At 38.7% G+C, this 24,059-nt stretch overlaps 3 protein-coding genes across 4 annotated transcripts in view; 2 read left to right on the top strand and 1 right to left on the bottom strand.

The window, feature by feature from the left end:
• The window catches only part of Chmp4c (charged multivesicular body protein 4C), a 43,621-nt gene extending 43,102 nt beyond the window's left edge, over positions 1-519 (bottom strand). Inside the window, exon 1 of the mRNA XM_090338995.1 lies at positions 448-519. The gene's annotated coding sequence lies outside the window, so the exon portion shown is untranslated. The remainder of the gene's footprint in view (positions 1-447) is intronic.
• Positions 166-12,449, top strand: Zfand1 (zinc finger AN1-type containing 1). Of its 2 annotated transcripts, XM_090338997.1 has the most exons (8): positions 166-251; positions 2,781-2,823; positions 3,659-3,698; positions 7,068-7,195; positions 7,282-7,373; positions 8,301-8,422; positions 9,986-10,141; positions 10,234-12,449. In XM_090338997.1, the coding sequence occupies exons 1-8, from the start codon at positions 197-199 to the stop codon at positions 10,402-10,404; spliced, it is 807 nt and encodes a 268-aa protein (XP_090195123.1). In that variant the 5' UTR covers positions 166-196; the 3' UTR covers positions 10,405-12,449. The 2 variants fall into 2 exon arrangements, with proteins under 2 accessions (XP_090195123.1, XP_090195122.1); XM_090338996.1 differs by lacking the exons at positions 166-251; positions 2,781-2,823; positions 3,659-3,698 and having other exon boundaries at positions 7,082-7,173.
• A 4,646-nt stretch (positions 12,450-17,095) lies between these two features.
• On the top strand, positions 17,096-19,506 carry Slc10a5 (solute carrier family 10 member 5). Its single transcript, XM_090338688.1, is given in 7 exon segments — positions 17,096-17,114; positions 17,117-17,199; positions 17,201-17,242; positions 17,244-17,453; positions 18,555-18,831; positions 18,834-18,896; positions 18,899-19,506. Coding segments are annotated over 7 exon segments (1,302 nt in total).
• Positions 19,507-24,059: the final 4,553 nt, after the last annotated feature.

Genomic DNA, 24,059 nt, shown 5'->3' with positions numbered 1-24,059 from the left:
AGATGAGAAACTGTCCCTACTGGAAACCCAGCATTCACAACGGGCTTCCAGCACTGGCCACGCCCCCGCCTGCAGGCCCCGCCCCTCACGCAAGCTTCCCCCCCCCCCACACGATCGCCACCCTCCTAGCGGGAGTTGCGCGCGCAGGCTTGCCCCACCCCTTAGCCTTTCCTCCGCCCCTTCCAGCGCTTGAAAGATGGCGGAGTTGGACATTGGGCAGCACTGTCAGGTGGAGCACTGCCGGCAGCGAGGTGATCCCAGTTCTCCTCCCTCCCCGCCCCCCTCGTCCTCTCCTTCTCCAACCACGGGGAAACCCGGGCGGCCATGACGTCAGAGACGATATTAGCGGCGGCCGAGGGGAGGGGGCTGGTCTGTGGAGCGGCTGTGTCCGGGCTTTTTGTCGTGGCTCCTGAGTATTGAGGGGGAAAAAAACAAAACTACACACACGCGGTCTCCTCGGTTTCCGTTCAGTTCAAGGAACGCGGCGGCCGGGCTCCCAGCGACATCAGTGGGGCGCCCTTTTGGAAACGCCCCGCGGGCGCATGCTCCTCGAGGATGACTGGCAGGAGAGGGGGCGTGGCCAGGGAAGTCCGGGGGGTGGGACCCGGGGGGGCTCGGGGAGGCCGACTAGGGTGGGGGACTCCGGGTCCTCCCTAGCCGCGGCCCCCGGCGGACAGGCCAGGTCCTCAGGCCTTTTCCTTCTTCATCTGGCAGGTGAAGATGTGGGGGAGATCAGTTTTTCACCTCGTGTCGACGAGCTCCTCAGGAGATGAGCGGCCCCGTGGGAAAAGGCTTTCCTATCAGATTCCCAAGAAGCTCCTGATTCTAAAATGATTCCCATCAGTATTATGTAGTCATTTTTGATTCTTAATAATCGTTGTTTGATCTGGCGTTTACCGAGCTTGGATTCTGGTGTTGGGGCCATATAGGCTCTAGCTAGCACACACACACTAATAGGATGATGGTAGTCCCTATTAAACAGAGGAGCCTGGTAATACAGATAACCCAGGGGCAGTGTGTCTGGGGCTTCGGGATGTCACTCACTGGAACCTGGAGTTCTTGAGGCATTAGAGTACAAGGGCAGTGTCAGACTTTGATTCTCCAGATGTGTACATAGAATGGCAGTTAGGCTCCCCCTGCAGTTTCTGTCCTTGGTAGCAAGTTCCTGAATAGCTGTATTCAAAAAGACTCCCAAGTATCACTCAGAATTAATGTCAGTGCCACAATTTATTAATGATACCTGCTGTGGTGACACTATCCCTGCAAGGTGCTTGTTACTTATAGCACTTCGAATTTATAACATTCATCCTTGGTTGTAAAACCAGCCACTTAGCAGGCAAAACTTGATTTTTCTGACCCACCTCTTCTTTCCCAGTTTTCTATAGCCCCCTGCGTGTGTGTATGTGTGAGAGAGAGAGAGGTGTAAGGGGGCTTGAACTCAGCCTGGGCACTGTCCCTGAGCTGCTATTGCTCAAGGCTAGCACTCAGCACTCTACCACTTCAGCCACAAAAACACTTCCAGCTTTTCCTGAGTAAATTATTAAAGTTAAGAGTCTCATGGACTTTCCTGCTCCAGCTGGCTTTGAACTACAATCCTCAAATCTCAGCCTCCTAAATAACTAGGATTGCATGTATGAGCCACCAGTGCAGGTCTCTGTAGTCCCTCCTTATGGAAGTTTAGCCATCTGGTTTTGACTGTAAGCTATGTGTTGTATCTGGTGTGTCTGATTTCTTTTAATGAATGTGTGAATATAATTTAGCTTCTATGATATTTAATTCATTGTCCTTCCCAACTTCACACATCTTTAGCGTCAGTTGAGCTGAGCCAGGGCCTATCTCTAAGACTAACCAAAGGGCTAAAATTTAGAGTAACTTAAGAGGGGATTCAAGTGTGAGGAAATTATCTCAGTTATTCTTCTTGCGTCCTCCTGGTCCAGAAGTTTCAAAATACCATATATATCTGATTTTTCCATATTGGAATACATAAAAGTTTTGTTCAATGTTATATGCTTCTTCTGTTTCTTTCATATATTGACACTTGTATCCTTAATTTCTTGGTATGAAAAGGAAGCTCATAATAACAACAGTAACAATTCAATGTCTGTTTCTACTGACATAATTACCCAAGAATCCCTTTTGGTTGTTTACCACCTCTTCTTTATATTTTGGAATCAGAAACCCACCCTGTAGGATGCAATTGTGAGAAGCTTTATTCTTTTCTTTTAAAAACTCACCCAAGAACATTTTGTAGTAGTTAATTTCAGAAGTTTTCTCAGATATGCTGTTAGGAGTACAAATACAAGTGTAATTCTGACTCCAGGGGTCACATGATAAGCTGTTTTCCTTTTGTTTTGGGAAATCTGTTTTCTTTCATTTTAGAATTACATTCTTCAAGACAACCTTTCCTCTACTTAACATTATCAAGCAGTGGAATCAGAACCCAGGTTTTGCACTCTTAAGTGCAGAAGTTTTGCAGTGTATATTTTTAGAAATAATAACTGCTAATCTTAGAAGCAAAAACAGAAAGAAACAGTAATACCAAAACGTTTTTCTAATTTAACAAAGCTACTACAAGTAACATCTTATCAATTCAACCACTTTTTGAAGTAACATTACAAAAATACATATTGACTTTGTACATGGAGATATTAGTCAGAAAATATTGTCCTGTTGATGTGACCCAATACTTTTAAAATGTTCTTTGTTTTCTTTTTGTTTAAAATAACTGAATCAAAAATCATATACTGACCAGTACCTACCACATTTTCCCCTGATTTTAGATTTCCTTCCGTTCATTTGTGATGGTTGTTCTGGAATATTTTGGTAAGTTTTTATACAGGATTTGAGATTACTTTTGGTGTTTGTAATACAAGGTTAATTTCTGAAAAGAATAATAATTTGGAGTAACTGTAACTTCAGCCATTGACATTTACTGTTCATTATAGTAATCAGTTGGAAAAAAACAAATCGACATCATAGGTTCTGATCATATATTTGTCACTGTCACATACATGTATGTTTGTTTTTTATTACAAGGAGAAAATATTCACAATATAAAAATATGGTAAAAGAATCAGACTATGATTTTTGCTGTTTAATATCAGTAAATGAAAAGAGCCCAACCTATAAATATAAATGTGTTAAGGGGATTTGAACACAGATGCAAAGTAAAAATCTGGGCATTAACAAAAGATTTGGAGAAACTTATTTTCTTTACAATTAGCATTTTATTTATTAAATCACACACAGAACATCCGTCAGAATATAATTGACAAAGATATGTTTAAAGTCGATAAAAGTAATTCAGGATTGAAGTTTTACTACTGATTTTACCAGTTTCTTTAAAAATAATAGGAATTTAAAGCTTTATTTGTATTTTCATACACTTGAAATGACTCAGAACAAAGGTAGAGAGATAAATTGCTTTTACTCATACTTAAGTTGAATATGTTTTAATTCTGAAGATATATATACCCCACCTTTAATGTATCTGTCCTTTTAGTTCATTCTTACATAACCAGTAGTGTGACTGTAATGTTTCTTGAGGATGCCAATCATTAAAAAGCTCAGATTGCTCAGATTATCTTTAAGTGCTTTATTTGATTGCATTTAAATAAACACTTTTTTAAAATAAACACTTTTTTAAAAATTATTCAAGCCTTGAACACAGAAGCAAGGACTCTCATGGTTGTCCTGAGGTATGTTTATTTTTTTCTTATCTGATAAAATCTGTTTGTATTCCTGTAATTTGATTCAGAATTTGATTATAAATAAAACTAGTCAGTGCACCAGAGGAAGTGGGGTTGTGGCTCTACGTAGTGGAGTGCTAGTCTTGAGCATAAGAGCTCAGGGACAGCACCCAGGCCTTGAGTTCAAGCCCCATGATGGACCAAAAAAGAAAAAGTTGGCACCCTAAACCAATTGTGTAAAGCGGCTTTTGGTTTGCTTATACTATTTCTTTCTCTTTTAAAGAAGAATTTGTCTGCTTTGGCATTTGCAAATTTTATCCTTTGAAATTTTTTTGGTACTTGTCTTAAGGCTTAAGTCAGGCCCTGGGTGCTCCCCCGAGCTTTCTTGCCCAATGCTAGAGCTCTACCACTTGAGCCACAGCTCCACTTCCATCTTTTTAGTGGTTAATTGTAGATAAGAGTCTTTTTTGCCCAGACTGGCTTTAAATGTCAATTCGTAGACCTCAGTTTCTTGAATAGCAAGGATTACATACGTGAGCCCTGGGTGCCCTGCTCCATCAGAATCCTTATTCCTTAGCATTTCTCTTAAGGAGGTCCACAAATAGCACTAAGCTATCCATTTACAAATACACTTTTGGCATTAGTGTCTACAGAGTCCACGTGGGTCTGAGTTTCCTTAATAGTTGTATAGATTTTCCTTGATATCTGGTACTAGAATTCTGTGGTGGTAAATTTTTCTTGTTCAGTCAGTATTAGACCATCAATAATAAACCATCAGTAGTTCCACTAAATCTCCCATCCTAATCTTGAACAAATCAATAAATTAAGAGTGGGCTGGTAGATAGATGTGAAAATAAACAAATAGCACTCCTATTACAGAGAAAAGAAAAATTGATGATTAAACTTAGTGTAGTGCCAGTATGTCTGCAAAGGAAGTCTAGAATTGGCTGGCTTGTCCTCTAACTGCAGTGGTTTTAGACAAGGTTAGGCTTCATCCTCAAAAATTTCCATGAGGGGGAAAAAAAAGCTGTACCCACCATGCTTAAGGTAAAAGTATTCTTTAAGTTGACAACTGTACAATTTGCATCATTTCTTTTTAAGGCAGAGAAGAAGCAAATTCAACTTGATTCATTGCACTAGAAAAGAAGCATTTGCTGCAAATTATTTTTAGTTAACATTTATTTCTGCCCAGTATTTAACAAGCATTTTTCCAAAAAATTTTGCATCTGTTCTATTTTAAGTTATGGAAAATTAATTGTCAGGAAATATTCATTTAGATTCATAGTAAAGTTTATTGATGTTTCATATACAGTCTATGAATCTAACTTAAGCTTTTATTTCTTTTTTTTTCCCTTTTTTTTTGCCAGTCCTGGGCTTGGGCTCAGGGCTTGAGCACTGTCCTTGGGCTTTCTCAAGGCTAGAGCTCTACCACTTGAGCCTCAGCACCACTTCCGGCTTTTTGCTATGTACGTGGGGTACCGGGGAATTGAACCCGGGTCTTTGTGCATGCTAGGCAAGCACTCTACCACTAGGCCAAACTCCCGGCCCAAAGCTTTTATTTCTTTTTTTTTTTTTTTTTTTTTTTTTTTTTTTTTTGCCAGTCCTGGGCTTGAACTCAGGGCCTGAGCACTGTCCTTGGACTTTCTCAAGGCTAGAGCTCTACCACTTGAGCCTCACCACCACTTCCGGCTTTTTTTCTACGTATGTGGTACCGAGGAATCGAACCCGGGTCTTCATGCATGCTAGGCAAGCACTTTAACCACTAGGCCAAACTCCCGGCCAAGCTTTTATTTCTTATGATCTCATTTGATTTCTGAGTATCACACAGATTGCTTGATATCATTAAAGAATTGAAGTTTTCTCATTTGGATATTATAACAAATTTAGAAATCTATTTAAATTAATTTCAACAAGATCAAACTCATGAATATAAAGGAACTTACACCTACTTACTTTATATTCATTAGCTGGCTAACAAGGATTTTTTTTTTTTTTTTGCCAGTCCTGGGCTTGAGCTCAGGGCCCAAGCACTGTCCTTGGGCTTTTTCAAGGCTAGAGTTCTACCACTTGAGCCTCAGTACCACTTCCAGCTTTTTTTTTTTTATGTATGTGGTACCGACGAATCATACCTGGGTCTTCATGCATGTTGGCAAGTACTCTACCACTAGGCCAAACTCCCAGCCACAACAGGGATTTTTTTTAAAACAAACTGTTATCTGCCTGTAATAGATTATGTTCTGGTAATAAAACATAAAATACAGTGTAGAAAATAGTTTATTAAAACAAAACTTTTTCTCATAGCTATAAACATAATTTTTTAAAACTAGTATAGAAAGTAGTTGTTGCTTGCTATTTAAGAACTGATTAGATAATTGCCTAAGCATATCATTTTAATTTTATCATTATCTTTATATGGAACTATTGCAATAGATTAAAATTGTAGTCAGGTATGGTGGAACTCATATATAAATCCAGCTATGTGGGGAACAGAAATACAAAGATTTTGAGTTCCAGGTCAACCTGGGCAAAGTGAGTGAGGAAAACCCTCACAGACAAAACGTGCACAAAAGGGCTAAGAACATAGCTCAAGTTGTAGAGTAATTCGCTTATATTAAGCACTGGGGGTTCAATCCCTAGCTCCATAAAAAATGTTTTAAAAAAAGAAAAAAAAACTAAAGCAAAGAATAAACCTGGCTGTTTGTTCAAGGCTGTAATCTCAGCACTCAGAAGGCTGATGCAGGAGTTTGTGAGTTTGAGAACAACCTGGGCTATATACATATATGTATGTATATATATATATATATGCATATGTGTACATATACATATAAAGTCATTGTTTTAATTTTATTTAAGAGATGAATATATCACATTAGGAAGTTATAAAAATGTAGGAGCTGGACGAGGTGGCTCACGCCTGTAATCCTAGCTACTCAGGAGGCTGAGATCTGAGGATCGAGGTTCAAAGCCAGCCTGGGCACTAAAGACTGTGAGACTCTTATCTCCTATTAATCACTAGAAAACAGGAAGTAGGGCTGTGGCTCAAGGGATAGGGCTCAGGGCCCAGAGTTCAAGCCCCGTGTCCCACCAAAAAAAAATGTAGAATAATTAACAATATAATAATTATTTCCCACAAACATAATTTTTTTCCTTCTAGTACTAGAGCTTGAATTTAGGACCTTGAGCCCATTTGGCTTCTTTGCTCATAGCGGGTGCTCTACTACTTATGCCTGGCCCCTTGCCTTATCATTTTTATATACGAGTTTATAACTTGATCTAGTAAGTTCAAACAATAGTAATAGGACTGGTACCTTGCTAAATGAATTGATATATTGCTTTAAATGGGAATATAATATCATGTCCCCTTTGTTACATTTCCAGGTGATTGTAATCAATGAGAGAGTTCAGACAGATGAACATAAGTCTTACCCATGTTCCTACAAGGACTGCACTGAGAAGGAGCTTGTGGCAGTTATATGTCCATTCTGTGAGAAGAATTTTTGCCTAAGGTTATCTCTTAGACCATTCAAGCTTTGAATCTCTGTTGGGTTGTGTACAAATGCATAAATTAGTATCACTCTCCTATTGGTTATAGACATCGTCATCAGGCAGATCATGAATGTGAAAAACTGGAAATCCCAAAGCCTCGCATGGCTGCCACTCAGAAACTTGTTAAAGACATTATTGGTAAGCCTCTAGAAAGCTTCTTTTGTTACCTTATTGCTATATATTCTATTAATTCCAGAGCTCTTCCCTCTTGCATCTGTTTGCCAATTATTGAAGGTGTCATTAACATCCTCAGTGACATTAGCTTGCATTTTAAATTTATTGCTGTGATATTTCTCACAAGTCCTACATAAACTATGGAAAACTTAGAAGTATACAACCAGATGATCTCTTTTGTTGTGATAAGATTGGTAGACTGGACTGTTTCCTCTAAAGATTAAACATGTTGGGGGAGATGATGATGGGGATACACATGGAGGAAGGAGGGATGAGCAGAGGCAGTCATTATATTCAATACACATTTTGCACAAATGCAACTAATTTGAGTATAAGGATGGGATGGGGAAAGAAGGGGAGAGGAAGATAGAAGGGTGACATTGATAAAGATGCAATATACTCATCACCTGTCTTGTGAAATTGGAACCCCTTTGCACAACTACTGAATTAAATAAACAAAAAAAGAATGAAGGAACTGTAATAGGCCTCTTCAACTATACTACGAATACTGCTGATAGGAGTTACCAGACAAAATATTACCTGTGACTAAGGTTAGTCTCTCTGCCAGTTGTTCTTTATTAAGGAAAGTGCCTTCATTACAATCTTCCATAACCAAATCCTACTTTTTCTTGTAGAAACATTAGTGGCCACTACACATTAAATAGGCTTATATTGAAAAGGGGCATATACAGTGCATTTTTAATGTAGAGATTGCTTAGATCAACTTCAATCACATTTTTCCATTAGTCCTATGAACATGATGTTTATAAAATCAACATGGTTTTCATACATCTCTAGTGTGTGTAATTAAGGTTACAGGACTATATTTAACAAATGCTTGATAATAAAAGGTAATGTATAAGTGCTTACATGCTTACGCTTATTTCTTAGATTCCAAGACAGGAGAGACAGCAAATAAACGACGGAAAGGTGCCAAAAACAGTGAGACAGCTGCAAAGGTTGCACTGATGAAATTAAAGATGCATGCCAATGGGGATAAGTCATTGCCACAGGTTGGTCTGAGACATTTTGAAAAATAAAATATTTCCCATGGTTGCAGTTCTATTTTTTTTCTCCTCCAGCTCACCAAATAACAGTAAACCAAACTTGATATATTTCACTTCTACTAATATGTGATCTGCATAAATAGCAAACTTTTGTGAGTTTTTTTTAACTTTACACAGGTGATAATGAATCACATGTATCCTTTATCAGTCTTTTTTCTCTAATTTTTTAAAAGCATTTTTCCATGCCAGCATTTTTTGTCCAGTTTATTCAATTGCTCTTTTATTTTCTACTTGCCATTTGTTTGATTCTTTCTTTCCTATCATCTTTTTTTATTTGAATTTTTTCATTCTACTGGTTAAGAAATCATTGATTATACTTTTATTATTTTAGTCATTATCCTCAATATTTCCCTTTTTAAAATTTCCTTTGCTGATTTTGTAATTGCCAAGGTTTCAACATACTTTTAAAAGATGCATTAAAAAAAAAAACTAAAAATCTCCAATTCTGATGGCTCACGCCTGTAATCCTGGCTACTCAGAAGGCTGAGGTCTGATGATTGGGGTTCAAAACCAGTCCTGGGACTTGAACTTAGGGCCTAGGCACCGTCCCTGAATTTCTTTTAAGTAGTTAATTGGAGATAAGTCTCATGGAACTTTTCTGCCCCATCTGGCTTTGCTCAAGGCTAGCATTCTACCACTTGAGCAACAGTGTCACTTCTGGCTTTTTCTGTGTATGTGATATTGAGGAATTGAACCCAGCTTCATGCATGTTGGGCAAATACTCTACCACTAAGCCACATTCCCAGCCATATATTTTCATTTTTGATCCTCAGATATATTTATCATTTTTAAAGGTAAAATCTTATTTTTAATTTTCTCTTTTTATATTTATGCCCTTACTACTTTGTTTTTTTGAACAGAACTGATAGAACTGGCCCCAGAGCTTGAATTTTCCAATTTCTTTTCTTTCTTTCTTTTTTTGTTGTTTATCATAGTGATTTTCTTACCTCCCTCACTTTCTCCTGATCTTCTCCCTCCCTCTCTTCCTTCGTCCCCCCCTTTCTTTCTTTTTTAAGTGCCTGTGTACTTTTTATTTATAGTCACATACTTCAACAATGGCAAATTCCTTAGTGTTAAGACAGAAATTATGTTGTGTCTATTTTTCCTTAAAATAATTGTGATCATTTGACAACAGCAAAAAAAAAGATGCCTTAAATTGTAGTGGGAACTGGTCTGAAAACCAGTACAGTTTCTTAGATCCCCAATATTCTGTCAGCTGGGTGCCTGTTGGCTCAGGCCTGTAATCCTAGCTACTCACTTTCTGACCATAAAATCTAATTGGCCTGACTGGTCATATTCCTGTCCTTGTACAGACCACCCTCACCAGAGCCTTGGGTTTTATGTCTACACAATTAGGTGAATATTGGGCTAGTAAAAGTAGTCTTCCCACTAAAAGATGCATCTTTAATGTTTGAAAAACAGAGGAAGGGATATTACCAAACAAATGTCTAACTTCATATGTACATAAAATCTGTGCTTAAATCTGTGTTTTAACTTTCTTTTTTACAGTCAGAAAGAGTTTACTTTCAGGTTTTCTTACCAAGGGGGAGGAAAGAGAAGAACAAACCCATGTTCTTTTGCCGCCGATGGAGTGTTGGGAAGGCTGTAGACTTTGCAGCTTCCTTAGCCAGTCTCAAAAATGACAATAACAAGTTAACAGCTAAGGTAACATCAAGTTGTCATACTTTCTCCTTAAAGTTTTAGGATGCTCTGAGTAAGTATATTTAATATCCTATGATTAATTTCTCTCTCAACAGAAGTTAAGATTATGTCACAGTACTTCAGGAGAAGCCTTACCCTTGGATGACACCTTGGAAAAGTGGATTACTAAAGAGGATTATCCTTTATATAATGGTGGAAATATTATTTTGGAATATCTTGATGATGAAGAACAGTTTTTAAAAAATACTGAATCTTACTTGGAATAGTCATTGAAGGATTCAGGCCTAAAATCACACACAAAAGAATTTTATATACATGTTTACATGTTTGAGTCAGATATTTTTAATAGATACTGTTTTTGTTTTTACTTACTTTGTGTGCTGATATGGGGTCTTAAACTCAGAGTCTTGCAGTCTTGCTTGGCTTTTTCCACTCAAGGCTTGCACTCCCACTTAAATCATACACTTCTGGCTCTTTGCTGGTTGGTTAGAGATAACAGTCTCTCATATTTGTTTGCCTGGGTTGGCCTGGGTTGAGATCTTTAGATCTCAACTTTCTGAGTAGATAGGATTCCTTGTGTGAGCCACCAGAGCCTATCTCATTTTTATTTTCAAAAGTTGCTTTTTAATTTATTTTCATTGTAAGTTTACAGTATCAGTTTTTTATTAAGATGTATTTTTGTGTTTTAAAGTTTCACTGTGGGCTGATAGCATGGCCTAGTGGTAGAGTGCTTGCCTAGCATGCATGAAGCCCAGAGTTCGATTCCTCAGTACCACATACACAGAAAAAGTGAGAAGTGGTGCTGTGGCACAAGTGGCACAGTTTTAGCCTTGAGCAAAAGTGTCCAAGGACAGGGCCTAGAACCTGAATTCAAGCTGCAAGACAAGAAAAAGAATTAACTATATTGACACCCAGGTATTAGCAAATTCTTATATTCACTTAGCTTTTATTAGCTTCTAATACTTTAAAACCAAGACATGTTTCCCTGGTGGTGAAAGTGAGCATTGCGTGGCTGTGGCTGTTTTGATTGTCATCCTCATGCTGATGGAACAACCCTCTTTCCATGACTTCGCTGTTTTTATGACAGAGGGAGGAGATGGCAGATGTCTCAGTTGGCTTTTAGAAGATATATTTGTAACCTCAAGCCTATTATCAGTGGAACAGAGTGTATAGCCTATGTCCTAATGTATAAATTGATAAATGAACTGCAGAAATTTAGAGATCATCACATAATGTCATCCCCCCGCCATAGGATAAGATGTTTTGTTACAGGGTATACCAGTTGATCCCATGGCTTTGCTGTCTGACCTCTGAGCACTAGCATTAGCAGCCACTGATGATGTCTGCTTGCAACTCTATTGATGTGTACATGCCTCCCTCTTGTTCAGTCTTGTAACTTTTTTTTTCTGTCCCAATGCTCATCTCAACACCTCAAAGTCTTCTACATTTTTGGATGAGGAATCACAGGCCTAAAATGGAAAATTATTCCTTTTTTTTTTTGGTTAACTAGCTATGCTGAGGTATGTTTCTGTCAAAAAAAAATCCCTTATTCCTTCTTAAGCCTTCTTCCTCCCTTCTTCCTCCCGTCGGACATAGAACTTGAACTCTGGGCCTGGATTCTATCCCTGAGCTCTTCAGCTCAAGGATATTGTTCTACCAATTGAGGCACAGCATCACTTCTGGTTTTCTAGTGATTAATTAGAGATAAGAGTCTCACAGACTTCAGTACCTGGGCTGGCTTTGAACTGTGATCCTCAGACCTCAGCCTCTTGAGTAACTAGGATTACAGGCAAGAGCCACCAGTGCCGGGCTTTTCATTAAGACTTTTTAAAAAATTATATGAACCTATTATAAATAAGAAGAAAGCTGGTATAGCTCAACTTCACTATAGTCTTCCTGTAAATATACCAAAGCAACACTTGTGATAAAAATTATGTTTTAGGGCCGGGAGCTTGGTCTAGTGGTAGAATGCTTGCCTAGCATGCATTAAGACTCGGGTTTAACTCCTCAGTACCACCGACATAGAAAAAGCCAGAAGTGGTACTGTGGCTCAAGTGGTAGACCTCTAGCGTTGAAAAAAGCCCAAGGACAGTTCTTAGGCCCTGAGTTCAAGCCCCATGACTGGAAAATAAAAACTATATATATATGTATATATATATGTATATTACCAGTAAAGTAAAATTAATGCTCCTGGCTAATAATTTCTGTTTATATCTACCAAAGAACTATTATGTGGAAGGAGTAGAAATTATTTCTATTCTTTTTATTGTACTGATATTATGGACATACAGTGGTTCCAATTAAAATAATAACCTCCAAATATTTTGTCTATTTGTCTATTTTGTCTTGGCTCTTTCCTCATTGTATATTTGTGTATTGAATGATAGTGACCTAACTGAAGTCATAATGCCTGTGCCTAGGGATAAGAAAAAACCACAACATTTCTGGACGTCAATCTTCAGATGTGTCTTTTTCCATTCATAGGTATGAAATTCTGAGCCAAACATCAAAATAAAACAACAGAATCCCAAAATACCACTGTCTACTATTGGGCCTGCAGTCATTAGATTAGCCTCTTAACATGTGAGCTTGCCATGTGACCACTTCAGCAGATCCTGCAGTAATCATGATGAAATCTGAAAGTCATTTTACCATTTCAGCAGATCCTGCAGTAATCATGATGAAATCTGAAAGTCATTTTTTTTTTGCCGGGGTGGGGCAGGGAATCAGTCATAGGGCTTGAACTCTGGGCCTGAGCTCCTCAGCTCAAGGCTAGCACTCTACCATTGAGCCACAGTACCACTTCGATTTTCTGGTTGTTAATTAGGAGATAAGTCTCACCTTTGTGACCAAGCTGGCTTTGAACCACGATCCTCAGCTTCCTGAGTAGCTTGGATTACAGGCATGAGCAATCAGCACATGGCTTGCCAAAAGAAAAAAAAAATTTAAATTTTGGCCAGTCCTGGGGCTTGAGCTGAGGGCCTGGGCATTGTCCTTAATCTTTCTCAAGGCTAGTGCTCTACCACTTGAGCCACAATACAACCTCTGGCTTTTTTTGTGTATGTGGTACTGAGGAATTGAACCTAGGGCTTTGTGCATGCTAGGCAAGCAGTCTACCACTAGGCCACACTCCCAGCCCTCAAAGTCATTTTTATCAGACATTTTGACAAGTTTTAAACCAATGTTATTTCTGCAATTTTATTATTTAAATTAACAATTATTTTTAGAGACTAGGTGCCAAAAAATTTTGACTATGTAGGACAATAAGAAAAACAAGATACATTGTACCATTGGTGAGGGAATAGAATTAATCTGTCTCTTCATTTTCAAGGGAACTTCCTTTGTCTATGATACCAACCACCTACTTTTCTAATGTTCCTAAATTATGTGGTCACAATCTGGGAAATTATTTTCCTACCTAGTGATACAAAAAACAATTTATTTTTGCCCAAAAGAATCAATCACACTAGAGTTGTAGAAAACCTATTAGCAACCTAAGGATACTGAGTTTGTAGGCTCTACAGTTTTCTTGGTGGTGACAGCCATGCAACCTAACCTTGACGACTACCAGACTCAATTCTGAGAAAGCATACATGGTATCACAGTTACAACTACCTTCTTCATTCAATCCTCCAGCAAGCAAATATGCAGTAAGAATTTAGTTTTGACTCAAATAAACATTGGCATTGATTCTCAAAAATTTCTCTTCATATATTTTTTATTGTAGTTAATAGAGGGTTATATTATATTCGCCAGATAGAAGGTGCATTACTTCACATACATTGATACCCTTTCCATTTCTTGGTCCCCATTTCCCTCCCCTCACCCCAGACCCTCATCTTGTTTTCCTCCCTTCCCTATCCAACTTCACATAACTAAATACACATATATACAATATATCAGATAACCAGGAGAAATACTATAACAATATGAGATAACCAAGGGATAGCAAAAGAGATGAGAGATAACATAGTACATTAAGGACAACAATCACTCATTATATGGCTTTTGTTTCTATATCCTGGAGGTCCTTTCATTTAGCGTCATTCTTTATGGCCTTATGAATCTATGTTTTGTTCTATTGTAAATCTCTGCTAGGAGAGCCCAAGGTTTCTACTGATTATGACAAATGAGGGAAACTATTGAGCCTATGTTCCTTTGAGTCTGGCTTACTTCACTTAATATGATTTTTTCTAAGTCTTTCCATTTCCTTACAATTGGGGCAATGTCCTTTCTGACAACAGTATAGAATTTCATTGTGTATAAATACACATCTTCTTGATCAAGATGTGGTATTTTTGCCCAACTGAAGGGCATCTGGATTGGTTCCATAACTTTGCTATGGTAAATAGTGCTGCAATGAACATCGTTGTTCTAGTGGGTTTAGTATGTCCTTGTTTCTGGATCGCTGGGTAAATGCCAAGTAGTGGAATTGCTGGGTCATAGGGGACCTCTATGTTTAGTCTTTTGAGAAACTGTCATACTGCTTTCCATAGTGGTTGAACGAGTTTACACGCCCACCAACAGTGTAGTATTGATCCCTCCTGGCCACATCCCCTACAGCATCTGTTGTGATTAGATTTCCTGATCCTGGCCATTCTCACTGGAGTGAGGTAGAATCTTAGAGTTGTTTTTATTTGCATTTCTTTTATGGCCAGAGATGTCAAGCATTTCTTCATTTGCCTATAGGCCATTTTTATTTCTTGTTCAGAGAAGACTCTCTTTAAGTCTTTGGCCCATCTTTTAATGGGATGGTTGGTTTTTTGGAGATTAGTTTGGGAGTGAGGCCTTTGTCTGTTGTATGGTTAGTGAAGATCTTCTCCCACTCTGTAGGCTTTCTAGTTAATTTGCTAGCTATGTCCTTTGCCATACAAAAGCTCTGCAGTTTAATGCAGTCCCACTTATCCAACCTTTCTCTGATTTGTTGTGTTTCTTGGTCCTTCTTAAGAAAGTTTCGACCTGTACCAAGGAGACCTAGTGTATCTCCTATTCCTTCTTGTAAAGTTTTCAGTGTATCTGCTTTTACCTCGAGGTCTTAGATCCATTTGGAGTTAATCCTAGTGCAAGGTGAAAAAGAAGGATCCAACTTAGTTTTCTGCAGGTGCTTAACCAGTTCTGCCAGTACCACTTGTTGAAGAGGCTGTCTTTCTTCCATTCTATTTTTTGGCTCCCTTATCAAAGATTTGGTGGCCATAGGTCTGTAGGTTAATATCTGGGTCCTCAGTTCTACTCCATTGGTCTTCAGGACTGTTTTTGTGCCAGTACCAAGCTGTTTTGGTCACTATTGCTCTATAATAGAGTCTAAAGTTTGGTATTGAAATTCCTCCAGTGCTGTTCTTTCTGCTAAAAATTGTTTTTGCTATACAGGGTCTTTTATTATTCTGTATGAAATTTTGGATTGCCTCTTCTATTTCTTTAAAGAATGACATTGGGATATTGATGGGTATTGCGTTGAATTTGTAGATCACCCTTGGCAAGATTGCCATTTTCAGGATGTTAATTCTTCTAATCCAGGAGCATGGAAGGCTTTTCCATTTCCTCAGTTCTACTTTAATTTCTCAAAGATTTCTCTTAAGCTGCTACTTTTAGTGTAAATGACACTGAAATCAAGATGCATTGTATACATAAATTTCTTAGTTTAATGGCAAGAAAATTCAATATACAACCTAAAAATTAAGAAAAGTGAGGAAAGGGATGGATGAGAATGTTGAAAGGGGTTACATTGGTAAAGAGACATTGTATTCATAAACTACTCTGTTGAATGGAAATGTCTTTGTACAAGAAAATTAAAAAAAAAAAAGCCAGGCACTGATGACTCATGTCTATAATCCTGTTATGGGGTCAAGAGGAGGGGATTCCACATCCCTCCAAGTGGGTATTCCATGTCCCACCAGAGTCCACCACACAGAGACAGTCTCATATAAAAAGATGAATTTATTGGGGAAGTAGATGGTGAACTGACCGGCCAGGGACACAGTGCAGACTCGGGAGGTGACGCTGTGACCCCGAGCAGCCCTCACACTGGGCTTTTAAGGGCAAAACCCATGGGGTCGAACCTGGCCACACAGGTGGCCAATGGGATAGTCACATACACAGAGGGACCATAGCCAGCTCCGGCCACACGCAGGTAGCCAATAGGGTTACAGCCCAGTGTTTGAATTTACCTATCACCTTATTTGGAGTTAGTGCGCAAATTGGGAAGGTCTCCACACAAAGCAGGCCCACCCCCACCCCAGAGGATATCCCTCCTCGTGGGTGGTGGGGAGAAGGTCAAGGTTGCTCCTCCCTGGAAGGGCAAAGGTGGCTGGGCTATACCATTATAGACCTTCCACAATGGGGCGGGGAACTCTTAGGCATTCCGGATGGCTCCAGTCCCTGCTCCCCTTAACAATCCTAGCGAAGATTTGTGGATGAAGGTTCTTTCCTGCCAGCCCGGTAACCACCAGAAAAGTGGAATTGGAACTGTAACTCAAGTGGTAATGCAAAAGAACTCAGGGACAGCGCCCAGGCAGAGTTCAAACCCCTCAACCACAGTTATGGTGCTGCATGCCTGTAAGTCCAGTACTTCAAAGTCTGAGGCAGGAGTATTGTGAGTTCCAGACAAATCTGGGTACACTGTAGACCCTTATCAAATAAATACATAAAACAAAAGCTACCAATATTTTAAATTCAGGTAAATGGGCTATTTTTTCATTAGCAGGAAGAAAAAGATTACGGTTCTGTTTATGATGAATTGAACCTGTCAAATGCCATAGCTTTTCAGTTGGTTTACCTACTGGTTAAACAAGTTATTTCACTCTAGGTAGCTATGTATTCCTTTCAAAAGTACAGCAGCCCCTCCTACTGGGCCTTAATCCAACAATCGTTACTTAACAGCTTTACAGTCATTACAACCTCTGAGGAATGTTCTCTCATTAAAATAAATAAATAAATACACCATTTAATTGAGCATTCAACATGACTACAAAACTTTTTATAATCTGCTTTTGTTTGTGATTCTGGGAGAAGCCAAGAAGTCATTTATCAGTTTTTTGAATCTAAAACAGATGGAGGTACTATTTTTTTTTTGAAAAGACCGAAGAAACCCTCATCATAAGATCAAGTTTACAGAGATAAACAACTGAACTCCAGCTATCTTCTTGTCAAATTTCAAGACCCCAAAGTGCTCCACCTGGTGAATGTGACCAAGAAGACATCAGATGTGACAAGCTTTAAAATAAACCTACTGATAGATCAAGAAGGAGAGACAAATCTAACCCTTCAACTCTGGGATTCTGAAGGCAGGCAAAAAAGACTCATTGAAGAAATAAAGAATGTCAGAGTTGTAGAGAGACAGCCAACCAACTGGGAAAAGATATTCACCAACAATACGTCTGACAAATTCTTAATATCCAGTATCTACAGGGAACTCAAGAAATTAATCCCCCGAAAACCTAATAAAGCATTCACTAAATGGGCAAGGGAACTAAAGAGAGACTTATCAGAAGAAGAGATTAAAATGGCACCAAAACATATGAGAAAATGTTCATCATCTATGGTCATAAAGGAAATGCAAATAAAAACAACCCTAAGATACCACCTTACCCCAACAAGAATGGCCAAGATTTTGAACTCAGACAATGACAGTTGCTGGCAGGGTTGTGGAGAAAAAGCAACCCTACTACATGGTTGGTGGGAATGTAGACTAGTTCAGCCACTCTGGAAAGCAGTGTGGAGGTTTCTTAAAGAACTGAAAATAGACCTTCCCTATGATCCCGCCATACCACTTCTGGGCATCTATCCTGAACATCATGACCCAAGGTATTATAAGGACACCTGCTCAGCTATGTTCATCTCTGCACTATTCACAATAGCCAGGTGATGGAAACAATCCAGATGCCTTACTGCAGAAGAATGGATACAGAAAATGTGGTATATATACACAATGGAATTCTACATAGCCAACAGACAAGATAAAATAATGGCATTCGCAGGGAAGTGGATGAATCTAGAGCGAATCATGTTGGGTGAGACAAGTGAAGACCTAAGGAACAAAAGGTGCATGGTATCCTTAATATGTGGCTATTAAATCCAAAGAGTACAAGAGCAAGGACTCAATAACTGCATACCCAAAGCTATGGACATGGTAATGGAAATATAAACATAACTATATAGACATAAAAACCTATGACTCTATAGACATAATGTTTTATTTCATAAATTAATATGTTTCTATGACATACAAACCCTTAGCCTAATTTTGATTGTTCTAAATACTAAGTCCCAGTGATTGTAAATAGAGATTCCCTCCTTGAACACTTGTTTGTTAAACTTGTCATTTAAAATATGATGTAAAAATCAATGTTAATAAATTCTCTAATAAAATAAATAAATAACCCCCCCCCAAAAAAATCCTCACTTCAAAGAAAAAAAAAAGAATGTAAGAGTCAAGGTGTACAAACCCAGCAAAGAGAGACCTATTCAGGCTCCAGTGCATGTTAACAGAAATATCCTAATGCTGATTCTATCCATGATCCTGTTAAATATGTGTGCTTTTGGTTGCAAGATTGAATTCCAGGTACTTTAGACAGTATGGAGGAGACCTTTACCAGTAATTATTGGAGCAGTTACCCAGTTTTTTCTTGTGGCATTTTGCGGCTTTCTTTTATCTCAGATTTTGGCTTTGCCTGAGGCACAAGCTTTTGGGTTTCTTATGACTGTACATGCTTGGGAGGGGGAGGTGGTTATCTCTTTGCTCTGCTTCTAGATGGAGATGTCACTGTGCCATTTTAATGACTTGCACTTCAACATCAATGGCCCTGATAATGATGCCTATCAATTCTTACATATACAGTAGGCTATTAGGTTTATCGGGTGTATTTCATATTCCTGTCTTCAAAATTGTATCAGCACTTCTGTTCATACTTACACCAGTGTCAGTGGGGGTAATCATCACGAGGAAGACACCTGAAAAAGCAAACCTTTTAGAAAGAATCATTCGACCACTGAGTTTTCTTTTAACATTGGTGGGGATTTGCTTGACTTTCTAGATGGGATCAGTGCTGCTAAAATCAGCTCACCTAGAAGTGCTTCTTTTGTGTGTTTTAGTTCCTGCCTTGGGCTTGTTGTTGGGATATTCCTCTAACCTGTGCTTGCTGCCCCTTCCTGTCTGTAAGACAGTTGCCTTTGAAAGTGCAATGCAAAATAGTTTCTTAGCCTTTGCCATTATACAGTTCTCATTTTTACAGCCTGAGGCAAACTTAGCTTCTGTGACTCCTTTTACGGTAGCCTTGTGTTCTGGCTGTGAAATGTTACTCCTTCTTCTGGTCTACAGGGCTAAGAAAAGAGGTATATTTGTCACAGAAAATAAAAACTTGCCCCCAGTCTAAAAGCACAGTTGCTCCAATCCCTTTCTATGTGAAGTATCCTGGGAGATGATATTGACTAGGATGCATTGTACTCAAAAACTGACATATTGAATTAAATCCCCTTTGTACATCTACTTACAAATAGTAAAATAAAAAATGTTAAATACAAAATAATATCTGATCTCAAAGCCACTTATGATCTGGTTAAAATTTTCATGTAAGGGTAGAGGGAGTCTATATTATCATACATGCTAAGCTGAGTAAAATGAGTTCAGAAGAAGGAGACACCTTTTAACTCCATCAGTTTGAGAACATTTGATAGGGTAGGATATAAATAGAATACTTGATTATGATCTGTGAAATGAAAAAGCACATAAAGATAGATAGTGATTTTAATGTATGTTAAGTATTTAAGGAAGGGATGTTTGCTAGTAGAGGATTGTCAAATGCTTACTCAGTGAATGAATAAGCTATTTAGAGTTCTCATTGGTTGGTCAGAAGCATCATGTCTTAACCTAAATGAAGCATCTTTGCTTTCATCGGTGTACACACATCTTGCCATCTGTTCCATCCCCCAATTAACCCTGGAGCAGTTCTCTTCTTTTTTCCTTTTTTTAAAGTTAATTACACCAATATTTCCTATAATGCTAAATCTTTCCCAGCCTCTTCCCCATCTCCAATTCTGTCACTTTATTTCCCTTGTATTGCTTCTTTCCTAAGCTTTTCTCAACTGGTGCTTAGCTTCTGTCTACCTTTCCAATCCCTGCCAGATTGATCTAGAACTCTTTATTTTTCAAGGAAGACTTTTCTGTCTTGTATTCCTCAGTGAGACACACATTCTTTCCTCTCTAACCTTAATCAAGGTATCTAGTTTTCCACGTTAGCCTCCATTTTTTTTAAAAATACAAAGTCTTCCTGTGTATCCCATGCTGATCTTGGAGGTCCTGCCTCCACCTCTCCAGTGTAAGTGTCACAAGGTTATGCCACTGGGCCTCCTCCTTACTCCAATCAAGTGGATGATTTAGTATCTCACAAATATGCCTTGGTGTTAAATCAAACTGTTTTGTTTTACAGCTCTCTTCCTATTTTATTCTCATTTGCTGTAAATCCTTGAGCATTAGATATTTTGATATTCTTTGCAAGCTCTACCATAGCATTCCCTCTGTGTTATGTGCTTAGTCAAATAGTCTTGAAGCACTGACTAGGACCTAAATGAAGATATTTATATAGGAATGGTGGTTCAATGGTAAAGCATTTTCCTGGCATACTTGAAGCTGTGGGTTCAATCCTCAACATTGAAAAAAAAAAGTTGGCATGACCTTTTCATGGGAAACTTGTAGTAAGCCCAGTCTATTCTCCAAAGAAAATGTAGCTATTGGAAATAGGAAATATCAGGCCAGGAGTGTTGGCATATCAGCTATTTGAGAGGTAGAAGGATCATAGTCTATGGCTGGCCTGGGAAAACTTGTGAGAGTGTATCTGAAAACAAACTAATAACAATGGTTGAGGATGTGGCTCAGGTAGTAAGAGTGCATGCCTACTAAGCCTGAGATCCTGTGCTCAAAAATTCCTATACCACTCAAAGATGTACAGGAAGTAATCACTTGTACACATCCTGTTTTTCTTTCCTTAGCTTCATAGTTGTTAGAAAATTCTGTGATTTCTCTCGTTCCCCTTTTCCTCATGTAAAAAGTGGAGGTAATCAGCTCCATCAGATTGTCCTAAGGGTTAAATGAGATGATACATGTAATAAGTAGATGGTGTTAGCTATTATTATTTATTATTATTTATTATTATTATTATTATTATTATTATTTTGCCAGTCATAGGCTTGAGCTCAGGGCCTGAGCACTGTCCTTGGACTTTCTCAAGGCTAGAGCTCCACCACTTGAGTCTCAGCACCACTTCCAGCTTTTTTCTAGGTATGTGGTGCCCTGGAATTTGTGCATGCTAGGCCAGCACTCCACCACTAGGCCAAACTCCCGGCCCCTATTTTTATTATTTTTATCAGGGTTTAAACTTTTTTTTGACAGGACTGAGGATTGAACCTATAACCTTATGCATGTTACCACTGAGCTACAATGCACTGGAAGCTGGTTTGAAATATCATGTCAGTAATTATAGTCAGAACATAAACTTTCAACATTTTCCTGACAGTGCTGTGCTTGCTCAGACTATTAGAGAATTTTTTTTTACTTGCCTAACTGATAAAATAATTAAAATTCTTTTTTTTGGGGGGGCAGTCTTAGGGCTTGAACTCGGTGCCTGAGCACTGTCCTTGGGCTTTCTCAAGGCTGGTGTTCTACCACTTGAGCCACAACATCACTTCTGGCTTTTTCTATGTATGTGGTACACCAAGGAATTGAACCAGGGTCTTTGTGCATGCTAGGCAAGCACTCTTTCCACTAGGCCAAACTCCCAGTCCTAGATTATTGTTATTTTTTAAAAAAATGTTATCCAATCCAATGTATAAATAGTAGGCATGGAGCACCTGAGAAACCTTAGCCAATATTTGCAACTCTGACTTATGTCATTAAAATCCAGAATCTTTGTAGATAATAAGTAGATATCATCCTTGAGCAGGTGTATATTGTATACGGAAGTATCAATATTTTAAATCTTGGTTAAAAGTTAGTTATTGGTGGACTGTGACAGACTTCAAGGATTTCAGCATGTGTTTAGAAATATGGAGCAGTTGCTCTTGTTTTGCTTTGATACTTCTCAGAGTTGTCCTCATTACGGGCTGAGGACTCTCAGCAAGCTGAACTCCTTTAACAACACCCAGGAAAGCTCTAGTGGACTAAGTACGTCTGATTGCACCTGGCTTCAGTGAAATGTGAACACTAGACCCACTATGCACATTTCCCCACTTCACCCCAAAGAGAACTTGGAAGTACTAGCATTTCTTTGAACTGAAAAACAACAACAACAAAAACAAAAACAAACAAAAAAAAAAACACCAGAGTTACTTGAAAACAATTGTTGAGCAGCAGCCCAAACTTCTTAAAAAATTAATGAATAAATGAACTAGACTTTTTATATAGGAAGCTCACAATGGTTCTATTTTAATTTTATTCTTTTTAATTGAAGGAGTAAGATATGTGAGATCTTTTCGAATTTGAGATTGATTCAACTGATTTTATCAGTTTGCCAAATCAGTGGAACATTTTCACTTACAAAAAGTTAAGATATGAGGCAGACACCAGTGGCTCATGCCTATTATCCTAGCTACTCAGGAGGCTGAGATCTGAGGATGGCAGTTCAAAGCCAGCCAGAGCACCAAAAGTCCTGGAGACTCTTATCTCCAATTAACCACCAGAAAACTGGAAGTGGTACTGTAGCTCAAAAGGTAGACTGCTGGCCTTGAGCTGAAGAGCTCAGGGACCAAGCCCAGATCTACAGTTCAAGCCCCACAACTGAAAAAAAAAAACAAAAACAAAACAAAACAAACAAAAAAACCCAACAAGTTGGGGCCGGGAGTTTGGCCTAGTGGTTAAAGTGCTTGCCTAGCATGCACGAAGACCCAGGTTCGATTCCTTGGTTCCACATAGACAAAAGCTGGAAATGGTGCTGAGGCTCAAGTGGTAGAGTGCTAGCCTTGAGAAAGTCCAAGGACAGGGCTCAGGCCCTGAGCTCAAGCCCAGGACTGGCAAAAAAAAAAAAAAAAACCAACAAGTTAAAAGGTGTCTCTTAGAATGTTTCTGTAAATGTCTGGAAATTTTCATTTGATTACAAATCAATACTTGTCAACGTATTTGTCAAGACATTAATTTTAATGTGATTATATGATTGACAATGAAGAACCAAAAAATTAGTTCCTGAGACTTTTTAAGAAAACAAAATCAGAGCTGGGCATGGTGGCTCATGCCTGTAATCCTAGTTACTCAGGAGACTGAGATCTGAGGATCCTGATTCAAAGTCAGCCTGGGCACTAAAGTCATGAGACTTATCTCCCATTAACCACTAGAAAACCAGAAGTGGTGCTGTGGCTCAAGGGGTAGGGCTGTAGCCTTGAGCTGAAGAGCCCAGGGACAAAGCCCAAGTTCAAGTCCCAAGACACACACAAAAAATTAACAAACGGAAAGTATCATTTGATAAAGAAATGCATCCAAATTGTTCTTGAGGCATCGGTCTTCATAAGAACAAAGAATTGAGTCTGTTGATCACACCATTTAGTCATTTTTTGTTTTTTGGTTGATTTTTTTTGGTACATTTTCTTTTTGTTGTTTGGGCCATAATAGGGCTTAAATGTAAGGTCTCAAGTGAGAAGCTTTCTTGCTTATGGCTGGAGTTTTACCATTTGAGCCATGTATCCAGCCCAAGTTTTGCTGGTTATTTTGGAGATCAAATTTCAGACTCTTCTGCTTGGACTCAACACACTTTCTGGTCCTGTTGTGGCTAGGACAACTGTGCAATGCTTTTGGCATTGGGAGAGAAGGAATTATTTTAAGGACAATAGATTTATAGTAAGTGGGATCCAACCTATTGCAGCCTGTATCTTCCCTGCTTATGTACTTTGGAGACATGGTATGCCACTATGTTCTGGCTGTGTGATCTGGGAGACAAACCATTTA

This window comes from Megascapheus bottae, chromosome 9 (genome assembly GCF_031878675.1).
Source record: "Megascapheus bottae isolate mThoBot1 chromosome 9, mThoBot2.hap1, whole genome shotgun sequence".
In the NCBI taxonomy this organism is placed as follows: Eukaryota; Metazoa; Chordata; class Mammalia; order Rodentia; family Geomyidae; genus Megascapheus; species Megascapheus bottae.
This window is presented reverse-complemented; position numbering and strand designations above follow the sequence as displayed.

Excerpts from the sequence above, each read along its gene's own strand:
- Zfand1 (XM_090338997.1), top strand. The coding sequence starts at position 197 with ATGGCGGAGTTGGACATTGGGCAGCACTGTCAGGTGGAGCACTGCCGG. Across the intron at positions 252-2,780 it reads GGAGCACTGCCGGCAGCGAG|ATTTCCTTCCGTTCATTTGT; the intron begins GTGATCCCAGTT and ends CCCTGATTTTAG. Across the intron at positions 2,824-3,658 it reads GGTTGTTCTGGAATATTTTG|CCTTGAACACAGAAGCAAGG; the intron begins GTAAGTTTTTAT and ends AAATTATTCAAG.